This window comes from Lagenorhynchus albirostris, chromosome 2, assembly GCF_949774975.1.
Source record: "Lagenorhynchus albirostris chromosome 2, mLagAlb1.1, whole genome shotgun sequence".
NCBI lineage: Eukaryota > Metazoa > Chordata > Mammalia > Artiodactyla > Delphinidae > Lagenorhynchus > Lagenorhynchus albirostris.
In genome coordinates, this window is record NC_083096.1 from 132079873 (window position 1) to 132091876 (window position 12004).

At 36.3% G+C, this 12004-nt stretch overlaps 2 protein-coding genes and 1 non-coding gene across 5 annotated transcripts in view; 2 read left to right on the forward strand and 1 right to left on the reverse strand.

The window, feature by feature from the left end:
- EFCAB7 (EF-hand calcium binding domain 7) overlaps nt 1–3845 on the reverse strand; it is a 48163-nt gene extending 44318 nt beyond the window's left edge. For 2 of the 3 annotated variants that reach the window (XM_060139858.1, XM_060139856.1), the window contains exons 1-2: nt 3720–3845; nt 1474–1661 (exon numbers count right to left, since the gene is read on the reverse strand). In XM_060139858.1, the coding sequence (XP_059995841.1) occupies nt 1474–1661; nt 3720–3787 (256 nt within the window). In that variant the 5' untranslated portion in view covers nt 3788–3845. Of the gene's footprint in view, nt 1–1473; nt 1662–3569; nt 3649–3719 lie in introns of those variants that run through there. The other variant, XM_060139859.1, reaches the window with a different exon arrangement.
- Nucleotides 3846–3943: 98 nt separating this feature from the next.
- The window catches only part of ITGB3BP (integrin subunit beta 3 binding protein), an 87003-nt gene continuing 78942 nt past the window's right edge, over nt 3944–12004 (forward strand). The window contains exon 1 of the mRNA XM_060139863.1: nt 3944–4081. Within this exon, the coding sequence (XP_059995846.1) occupies nt 4077–4081 (5 nt within the window). The 5' untranslated portion in view covers nt 3944–4076. The remainder of the gene's footprint in view (nt 4082–12004) is intronic.
- LOC132516574 (small nucleolar RNA SNORA16B/SNORA16A family) lies at nt 10922–11056 on the forward strand. Its single transcript, XR_009539398.1, has one exon. It is a non-coding gene; the product is annotated as a small nucleolar RNA SNORA16B/SNORA16A family (small nucleolar RNA).

Below are 12004 nucleotides of genomic sequence, written 5' to 3' on the forward strand. Positions count from 1 at the left end.
ATAAATAAATAAAATAAATAAATTTATTTTAAAAAAAGAAAACTGGGCTTCCCTGGTGGTACAGTGGTTGAGAGTCCGCCTGCCGATGCAGGGGACCCGGGTTCGTGCCCCGGTCCGGGAAGATCCCACATGCCGTGAAGCGGCTGGGCGAGTGAGCCATGGCCACTGAGCCTGTGCGTCCGGAGCCTGTGCTCTGCAACAGGAGAGGCCACAACAGTGAGAGGCCCACGTACAGCCAAAAAAAAAAAAAAAAAAAAGAAAACTAAAAATAGAATTACCATGTGATCCAGTAATCCCACTTCTGGGCATATATCTAGACAAAAACTATAATTCAAAAAGATACATGCACGCCTATGTTCATAGCAGCACTATTCACAGCAGCCAAGATATGAAACAACCTAAATGTTCATCGAAAGATGAATGGATAAAGAAGATGTGGTACATATAAACAATGGAATACTACTCAACCATAAAAAGAACAAAGTAATGCCATTTGCAGCAACATGGATGCAACTAGAGATTATCATACTAAATGAGAAAGACAAATACCATATCACTTATATATCATTATATGAATCTAAAATATGATACAAATGAACCTACTTATGAAACAGAATCACAGACATAGAGAATAGACTGGTGCTTGCTAAGGGGGAGGAGGGTGGGAGAGGGTTGGATTGGGAGTTTGAGATTAGCAGTTGCAAACTGGTATATATAGAATAGATAGACAACAAGGTCCTACTGTATAGGGCAGGGAACTATATTCAATATCCTGTGATAAACCATAATGGAAAAGAATATGAAAAAGAATGTACATATATAACTGAGTCAGTTAGCTGTACAGCAGTAATAAACACAACATTGTAATTCAACTCTACCTCAATAAAAAATAAAATAAAAAAATATAATGGAAAGAAGCAAAAAAAGATCAACTCTCTCGAGCCCTCACCCCTAAAGAACAGGACAAAACCCAGAATTCTTAATTTTCTTTTAAAGTTTCACTTATTTTCTAATACTACTCTTTTATAATCATTCAACCATATATATATATATATATATATATATATATATATATATATATATTCCCTTTACATTTTCCCCAGTGTAGGTCAAATTCAGACTAGTAATTCAGTTGCCAGAAGTGTTTTAATTCTATCATTATAAATCTTAAAGTACCAACATAAGAATTTATGAATCTTAAAGTACCAAGATAAGAATTTTAAAAATAATTTTAAGCAAGTAATTGATGGAAGCTTTAAAAACACTAATCTAGTCTATTTGAACACTGAAAGTTTTATTTTGAACCTCTTAGACTATGTAGCTACATAAAATGGCACAATAGCATAAGGTAGTTCCACTGCTCAAGCTTAACTAAGAAATTGGAATGATTCAACAATGTAATTCTAATTGCAGTCTTTCTGATCTATTAACTTTCAACAAATAAGGCAAGCTACTTAAGTTAAAAAAAATTACCTAAGCAAAGTTGATCTTTAGAAATAATGTTATCTAAGCTGCTTTTGAAAACAGTTAAGTAGGCAGCTCTACAATTCATATAAAATATCTCCTCTTCAGTTAGTGGAAATTTCTTTGATCGAGGACTCTCTGAAAGCATTGATTTCTTACTGGAGAAAGCTGCATCACTTCCTGGACTGATGGCCATTCTATTAGAAAATAATTTAAAATTTTATTTTAGTCAGTGTTAATCCTAAAATTCAAGTGTCACTTTACCTTTCAAACTGGGGCGAGGGGGAATCAAGACATCAAGGTTTTTATATGTGGAAAAAAGATGTACATTATAATATGCATACAGTTATATTATCATATGTTAAGCTAGAATAAGCCTTTGGCAGTTGCTTTCTAAATATATATATAAGAGAGCCAAAAGAACAAAGCCAAAACAAAGGTGTAACATAAATACAAAAGAAGAATCACAGGGCAAAGGAAAAGCATTCATCTATTTTCTCAAAATTAGAGGACAGTCAGTTGAGACTCTTCATAGGATTGTAATGAGGATTAAGTAAATTAACACATGTGAAGCATATAGAACAGTGCCTGGCACATAATAAGTGCTAAATAAACTGTAGATAGAGCGAATCGCCACCATAATGAGAACTTGACTATAATGTGATTGGCAGTTGGCATCCAACTCCACAGCAGCATCAACCTGGTCATTTCACTAACATCTCAGTAATTCAGCCCCACATTTTAAATGACTGAATTTTAAAAATCCAGTCATTTACAGCATTATCCTGAGGTTTTACCGTGTTCCATTACTACCAATAATAATGTTAATAATAATAATTTGGGGGGTTTATATAGCACCTCTGCTCATAAGAGCTTAAAAAACTGTCATACATCTTGATTTATACCTACTACAGTGGTCAGATATTTTTTGCCCATTTTACAGATAAGGAAATTGAGAGACAGAGATGTCATCCAGCTAATAGTAAGTAGCAAAAGGCAGCAAATTTCGATAAGTTTCTTCGTTTTTTAATGTGAATGAAGGCTTCTTGTACAACAGTTACTATGAGGCCCTAAATTGTGCTGGAGGTCTAACAGCTTCCAACATTATTTTACCCAGCTCTGATTTCCAAAAATACATTCCAACCTAATAAATTGAATATTTCAAGTTTAACAATAAGACGACACAGGTAGGGTCCCCTTCAGGACTCATTGGATTCTTACTCAGGAGACCTAAATCACTTGCACCTTCTTGAATTATATGGGTCTTTTACACTTGGGAAAGAAAGATAATAATCGCTTATCATGGATGAAGTACCCTATTTATAATACACAGACCGCCTGCCTGACACTTTCATCTTACACCACATTTAGAAGGACCCCGAAGCGATGTGGTGTCACAGTCTGGTTACTGCAAATTGGTATCGCTATAATTAAGCATCACAGTTTTAAACACATATGCATGCACACATCTCCTCACAAATGTGAAAGAAAACTGTTCCAATAAGGAAGGGAGAATGAACGTTCGTTTTGCAGCCAGCAATTTTAAAATGTAAATTTTTTTTAAGAGTGTCCTCAAATGCTCTTTCCAAATAAGGTGACTCCCTCACGTGGAAATCCCATGGCTGAAATGTTCCAGAATGCTATTTTTTCCCTCTCTGTAACGAGAGACTAAACTGAAGCTTAAATATATAATTAAATATATAATTGCGCCCCTCAGGCTTGGAAACCTCCTGCATCTAAAACTCCAGCCCAAGACCAAGACAAGGGCCTAGAGAGTACATTGCAGCGAACCGCTCCAGAAATAAGCAGTCGCACAATAGCAAGAAAAATAAACTGTTTACAAGCACCTAAGGCTTCTAAAGGGCCAAGGGAAAACAGCCATCCAGTCACCGTCCCTACATAGTAAAATACCTTCACAGCTGATCTCCGGCAACATCTTTTTTGTATTCCTCTGGGAATAAAACTACATTTATATTTACATTTTTAAGTACAGACATGGAGCAAGTGTACGTATGACAGAGAGATAAAAGATGCAGGTGGCGAAAGGGAAACCGAACAGTGACGAACGGAGTGGGCGAAGAGACAGACAGCGAGCTGCTTGCTACCTAACTGCAGGTCACAAACGAGGAAGCGCAGCCAATTCTCCTCACGGATTCCGCAACCCTCTCACAGCGGCCGGAAGGTCCTTGGCCTTCTTTTAATTACCATGGCAACTGCACCTCTCCGCTACCGGAAACAAGATACGGAGTACCTACCCAAATGGTCCGGCTAGAAACCTAGGGATATTTAGTCCAGAGCTAACGGAGATGGCTCTGCCTCTCATCTATCGGGGGCCTTCTGGTCAGAGTCGTGAGAGAGTGTCCTGCGTTGCCCTGGCAGGGACTGAGAGCTGTCCTAGGCATAGACTCTCCTCCCCACTTCCCGGCATACACTGGGATCCCTTGTAGCTGGGGGAGTGTTTCCGGCGGGCCGCGTGGAGTGTGGCACAGCGTCGAGTGACCGTTCGCCCGCGCTTTTCAGGCTTCAGTGTTTCTTTCCGAAGGTTCTCTGTTTTCGTAAGAGGTTGCTCAGTGGTTTTATCCAGCGACAGGGGTGCGTCCCTGAATGTCGAAATGCCGTAAGTATCTCCTCCCCGGGTGTTGCTGTATTTGGGCCCCTCTGTGAGCAAGAAGAATAGATATTATGTAGCCCAATAACCTTTTCTCTTTTCCTAGTTTTTGTACTTTATCTTTTCCTCCGACAGTTCCTAGTGCTTGGTTCCCTCAACCTACGTCTGCTTCCCTTCCAGCCTTACTTATCTGGTAGTATTTCTCCACTTTAATTCTGATTCCACAAGGCTTCTGACAGATTTTATAGGCTGTGAGTTATATTTAGTGATGTATTGCTTGAAATAATTTCAAATATGGTTAACATACCGAGAATAGGACAGGGTAGACTGCATCACGCCGTATAATTTGATAAAGCCATTTAATGCCTAGATTAGTGTCGTGAGCTCATATAAACTTGTGGCTGAACTCATGGACCGGGTCCCAAGAGACCTGAACTCCAGCTCTCAAATGAGGAAGCATAGCCCATTCTGTAAAGAGCTATCCAACGTTGAGCGAATCGCTTAATTACCTCCGGGCTTCAGTTTTCTTGCTTATCACTGCCCAATAGAGACTTTTTTTTTTTTAAGCTCTGTAAAGAACTTTTTCTTTGGGGTGGGGGTGGGGATAATATATAACACATGAAATTCTCTGGCTGCCTCTTGTCCCCAGGCTGATTTAGGTACCCTCTCTGGCGTGCTTCTAGAGTAACTTATTTCTCCGTTACATTCAGGTTTGAGCAAATGCAAAGTAACACAGGGTGGGAGGAGGGACATCTGTATCAAATAGGAATTGACATGAAAGTGGAAAGATTTGCAAAAATAATAACCTACATTTGTTGAATGTTTAATTATGATTTGGGTACTGTGTTTAGCAATTTCCCTACATTTTCTCATTGAATCCTAAAAAGGACCTTGGGAGGTAGGCGCTGCTGTTATCTCTACTTTCCAGATTAGGGAACTCAGCACCTAATAACCTGTCCTACACATAGGTATCAATAAATATATGTTTCACTTATACCCTTAAAAGGTATGGATTATTAAAGAGGTTTTCCTTTCCCCAAAATGAAGCTAAAAGACTTGCCTCACTACTCTTGCACTAGAAAAATAACCCAGTTAGCACTTATACAAAGCTGTGAGGAAAGTGTAACAAAGTCCCTGCCAAATAGGAATACAATGGAAACTCATGTGTGTTTGCTTAACAAGTAGTGATACTTTCTGAACTATGCTCCTGTTCTGCTGTAGATAGTAGGGAACCCAAAAAAAACTGTTAAATGGGGACCTTTTGGACAACTGTTTTCTTAACATATTAACAGACACATGTTATATTAGGAGTGTCTGCAGTAATTTTGGCAATAAATACATAACTTTAAAGTTGAGGTTGACATCTTAAATATATAGCAACTTCACTGAGTTTATTTTGGCAAAGTGATATAAGACCAAATTAATGGTTAAATAATGCAAAAGTATTTTAGTAGAGGATCTCCACAATTGTTAGTAAACTTTTATTTTTCAATGTGGTTAAACTGCAGGGTCACAAATGGTGGTGCAAAAAGTCATCTTGGCAAGTTACATGTGAAAGTCGTATGGTTTTTAAGTGATGTTGAGATGTTGACTTTTTGGTACTTGGTATTTTGGGTATTGGATTGTGTGATATATCTCTTTTCTAATTTCTTTAAACCTTGACAGGAAAAAAATATAATGAGTAACTGTGAAAATATACATGGCCTAAATTAATCTAAAATGAATAATAAACAACAAATGTCCAATACCAATAGAGTGGATGGATGAATCTTAAAAATACACTGGGTGAAAGAACCAATTTGTAGAAAACTACATATAGCATATTATCTTTATAAAGCTTAAGAACAAGCAAGAAAAACTTTAATTTGGGATTCTGTATGTATATGATAAGATTATTAAGGGCAGAAAAACAGGGAAATGATAAATACAAAATTTTGTTTAATGGTTGCCTTCTCGGGAAAGCAGACATAATAGAGAAGGAGCATACAGGTGTACCCATCCATATTGGTAATGATCTAGTTCTTAAATTGTGTGGTGAGTTTATGGGTGTTTATTTTCTTATTATGCTTCATAACTTGATCATTATACATGTATTCTTTAGTATGCATCAAATACTACCTAAAATGTTTTTAAAGGATTTAGAGATTACTTATCTTGAATTAAATTCTCAATAAGTATAGTTTTCTCTGCCTTCTCTTTGGTTCTGTAAGGCAGATGCTATCTTGGAACTGGGAAAACAAATGAATTGGATAAATGCTCTTCCTGGTTTCATTAGGCTAATCATCATCCCTTTCAAATTTGCTCCTCCTCTGTGTACATTATAAAATTAGTGGCATCATCATTTCTCTATCTAGGTTGAAACCTTAATTAAAAATTATTTAATTTATTTTTTGCATTTGAAGACTTTGAAATGAGACAAACCAGGGTTTGAATCTTGGTTCTGCTACTTTACCAGCTGTGTGACCCTTAGATTGTTACTCAGTGAGTTCGTGGATTAGTGTAGTTACTCATTAAATAGTAATTGAATTATAAATTTGCTGCTTGTAAGAGATTTCATCTTTATAGACAAATTTCACACCATGTTTATATTTGCATAATACTAAAGTGAAACATACTTTTATGATAGCTGTTTCTGTAAATAATCAAATCCCCTTCTAGTGCTTTTCCCCCCTTATATTTTTTCCTTTATAAAGATTCCTAGTATCACTTGCTTAATCTTTCTAATTAGTGTGAATTATCATGCTAATTCAGCCAAGGACATTCCATCTATTCCTGTAAGAGTTAATTTTATTCTGTTCCAAGCTATAGACTGAGTTAAGGTTATAAAGTTGGAATAGCTTTAGTGTTGGAGGAAACGGTTAACAGTATTCCTGTGGGGTCCATTCTGATGATGTATTCATAAAAATCTGGGAGTTTTCTGAGAGAACTTTAAAATACGTTTTATTTTCCTTGATAAAGGAAAATGAATATAAGAATATTCTGGGTCTGATAAGCTATTTTATTGCACCTATTTGGGTTTGTAGTCATGCTGATGATAGCGCCAAGTACAATGATTTTTATTGTTGTGGGGGGTGAAGTGATGTGTCAGGTTAAGTAAAAGTTAACCATTTAATAAACACCCTTTGAATCATAGTAGATATTCAAAGTTCTATTAATTCATTTACTTTAAAATTATAAGTACATTTTAAAAGAAGATTGAAGTTGTTAGTACTTGCTATAAGTATGAAAAACATGAATTTTAAATACAATTCTTTCCTGCTTGTAAAAGTCAGCCGAAAATGTAAGGACAGAAATGAGGAAGCTATAATACAGCCTTGTAATAGTGACATGAAGGACTCCCTGCATATGGCAGACAAGAATCTCTCAGACTCTATCAGTCAAAAGCAACTTGAGGGCTTCCCTGGTGGCGCAGTGGTTGAGAGTCCGCCTGCCGATGCAGGGGACGCGGGTTCGTGCCCTGGTCCGGGAAGATCCCACATGCCGCGGAGCGGCTGGACCCGTGAGCCATGGCCGGTGAGCCTGCGCGTCCGGAGCCAATGGGAGAGGCCACAACAGTGAGAGGCCCGCGTACTGTAAAAAAAAAAAAAAAAAAAAAAAAGCAACTTGAGCCTGCATAAATCATATTTTTTATTGCCTCCTTGGACTTGGAGGAAGTTAAATCTCAAGAGGTGAAACAAAAATAGCCAAAACCAGATCCGTAATCAGTAAGCACAGATGAAAGGCAGAGTACCCTGAATATAAATACTGATATCCATGTTGTGCTTGATAGACTAAGCCTTGGGCTATAGGCAAGGTAAGGAAGTTAAACTTGAGACTACATTTAAGCTGGGAAGGGAGCTGAAATGATCTCTAGTTGGTATGGATCCCTTGGCTAGTAGTGAAATTAAATGTACATCTTTGGAGGAAGCATCCTCTGTTTAGGCCCCTTCTTTTTCACAGGTTAAGATCAACCGAATATCCAAAATCTAGATAAACAAGCATAAAAGGAAACAAACTACCATGAGTGAAAGTTAAAACACATAGTAATCAATGGATTTAGATCCCAAAGACTTTACAAAATGGAATTATCTGAGATACAATATGAAATAATTGAACAGAATACTTAAATAAAAAGTTGAATCACAAAAATTAGCAAGTAATGAGACTACCCAAAATGACCAGGCAAATTTTAAACTAGGATGATTAAAATGTTTAGAAACAAAAAATATATAATCGTTGAAATAAAAGCTCAGTAGATGGACTTACATGTTATAGTAGATTGTGTTGAACTGAACCTTCCATAGATAACAATTTTAAACTCTGGGCAAGATATTAAAAGTAACTTCTTGAAGGCACTGGAAAGCAACCATACTAGGCAGAAATTGGAGGGGAGTTGACCCTTGAAAGAAGGGAACTACAATGTGCAAAGTTTGCATTTATATTGTTTTATCCAAGGGCAGTCCATATGATGTAGTACAGCTAAACTCAACGAGAAAGCTCCAGTTTTACTTGTTTGAAGAGCTGGGTTAAGAGCTTGGGATTACCAGAATTGCTGGCAAGTAAAGGGAAAATCCTAAAAAGAGGGTAGCCCCAAAATCTGGTTATAAACTGCCAGAATCCTTGATGGATTCCTTAACTGCACATGGATTAGGGATTCTCCATGAAGCCTGGCAAGAAGCAACAGCTGGGATGCTGAAAGAATTGAACAGTGATTTCAGCTGCTGTCCATCACTGGGGAGACAGATTTTAGAGTCTGAGTTTATTCAAGTTAAATGCCTGCTAGAACAAAACAACACTGTTAAGAGTAAGAAAGCAGAATTCAGAGTCTCGATGTCACATCATCTACAATGTACAAGATGCAATAAAATAATACCAGACAAGCAAAGAAACAAAATATGACTCGTTGAGAGAGAGTCAATTGAAATTGACCCCAAGATGACCTAGATTTTAGAATTAGCAGACAAAGACTTTAAAGCACCCACTATAAATATGTTCAAGAACTTAAAGGGGAAAAAATGGTCATAATGAAAGGACACATGGGGAATCTCAGAAGAGAAAAAGACGCAATGGAAATTCTGTATTTGAAAAGTACAATACGTAGAATGAAAATATTTACTGTGTGGGCTTTATAGTTCAAGAAAAGAACTTGAAGATAGAATAATAGAAATGATCTAATTGAAAAAATAAAATACAGAGCCTTAGTGACTTTTGGGACAATATCAAGTGGTCTAATATATGTAAGTGAGTCCTAGAAATAGAAGAGAATGGGAATGAAAAAATACATGTATTTTAAGAAATAATGGCTCCTAAATTTCTCACTTTTGCTGAAAAACATAAAGTACAGATCCAAGAAGCTCAGCAAACTCCAGTCGAGATAAAAAATATGTGTTTGTCTATGCACATGTACATATACATGCCATAGTCAAACTGATAAAAATTAAAAATGAAGTGAAAATCTTCAAAGCAGCCAGAGAAAATTGATGCTTTACCTGTAGGGGAAACTATTCAAATGAAAGCTGACTTCTCATCAGAAACCATGGAGGTCAGAAGACAGTAGAATGACATTTTAAGGTGCTAAAAGGAAAAAAACCTCAACCCAGAATTCTATATGTAGACACTTATCCTTCAAAATGAAGGTAAAATAAAGATATTATCAGATAAAAACAATATCTGTCACCAGCAGACCTGCATAGAAGAAATACTAAAAAAAAAATTCTTTGAGCTGAAGGGAAATGATATCAAGTACAAATTTACATCTATTTGAAGAATACTGGGAATGGTAGATATGTGATAAGATATAAAAGACTATAGTTGTCCATCAGTATCTGTGGAGGATTGGTTCCAGGAGGCCCCACTTATACTAAAATCACACAGATTTTATGCTCAAGTCCCTTATATAAAATGGTATAGTACAGTGAAAACAGTTGGTCCTCCGTATCCGAGGGTTTTCTCTCCACAGAGTCAACCAACCATGGATGGAAATCTTGATCCACAGATGTGAAACCCATGAATATGGAGGGTTGACTGTATATTTATCGAAAAAAAAAATCTGTGTGTAAGTAGACCAGCACAGTTCAAACGCATGTTGTTCAAGGATCAACTGTGTATATTTTTTGCTTGTAACTTCTTGAATAGATGTGAGTGTTTAAAGCAAAACTTATAACACTTATTGTGGGTTTTATAACATGTATATGTATAACAGTATAGCACAAAGGACAGAGGAAATGGACAGTAACATTGTAAGATTCTTATATTTATGTAAAGTAGTATTGTATTAACTCTAAATGAACTGTGATGGGTTAAAAAGGCATATTGTAATGCCCCAGAGTAACTAATAAAAAATACAAAGAAAAATAATACATAACCCCCAAAATACATAAAAAACAGAAGAATTGAAGTGCTATACTAAAAAATGTTTAATCAAAAGAAAGCAGGAAAGGAAGATCAGAGGACTAAAAAACAAATGAGACAGATAGAAAACAAGTAGCAAAATGTAGACCCAACTGTATAATGATTACATTAAGTTTAAGTGCAATAAAGACACCAACGAAAAGGTACAGAATATCAGACTGGATTTAAATATATATAGATTGACATATATATATGTTTATGTGTATATATCCCAACTCATTTAATCCTCATAACACTGATACCACCCTAACTGGATACCAAAATACAATAAAAGAATTATAAGAACATTGCTGACCAATGTATTTCATGAACATAGAATCAAAAATCCTCAGCAGAAGATTAGCAAATCTAATTCAGCAGTTGTAAAAGAGACAATACATCATGTCCAAGTAGAATTTATCCCAAGAATGCAGTTTTTTCAATATTTGAAAATCAGTTATTGTTTTTAAAAGAATAAAAGATGGTCCTAATCGAAGATGCAGCTGCTTCTACATAACTGCTCTGGTCAAAAAGGATTCCAAAGTGACAGTTTTCCTTGATGATCACTGTTCTGTTTGCTGTAACTGATCTACAGCATTTCAGGAAAAGACAGTTCCCATTGTACCTGTCATTTCTCAGCTGTGCCAGCTGAAGATTGAGCTTTCTGGTGAGTGAGGACTCTGGGATCATGACAGTGATGGAACACAACAGCCTCAGGACCTGGTTGCCCCAAAGTTTTCCTGGCAGTGTCTGAACTGAAGAATCTTGAAGATACCAGCTTGTTGCTGGAGCCGTGCTTTAGAATAAGATTTGTCTTAAACTGTGATTGTGGCTCTACAGAGTTGGGAAAGAATCGCTATGGGAAGAGGCAAGCTAGGAGAGTACAGGCTCTGTTAGATGGAAACATTGACCTTTGTTGGGGTTTTTTTGCTAATATTGGTACTTGACATATAAATGACCAATAAAAGACTCCTGGTTGGGTGGATTGATAGATAGATAGGTGGATAGATAGGTACATACTAAAGAAGATCATATTAATAGTTCTACGAAGAACACACCCATTTATGATAAAATAAAAACTTAGCAAACTAGGATAGAAGGGAACTCCTTCCTATGAAAAACCTACAAATATCATACTCAGTATTGAACACTTTTTCTAAGATTAGGAACAAGGCAAGAATGCGCCCACTCACAACTTCTATTCAACAAAGCACTAAAAAAAAAGGAAATGCATAAATGTTGGAAAGGAGAAAGTAAAATTGATGATCTGCTGATGATATGATCATGAACATAGAATATCCTAAGGAAGCTGCAAAACAGTTATTAGAACTATTTAGCAAAGATACAGAGCACAAAGTCAGTGTACAAAAATCAATTCTATTTCTACATGTTAGCAATGAACACCTGGAAAATGAAGCTTAAGTTTTTCCCTTTATAATTATGTAAAAAAATATATAATAAGTTTAACAGAAGACATGGAAGATTTCTACTGTGAAAATTACAAAATGTTGCTTAGAGAACATAAAGATTTAAATAAATAGGGGCATGTATGGATTGGAAGAC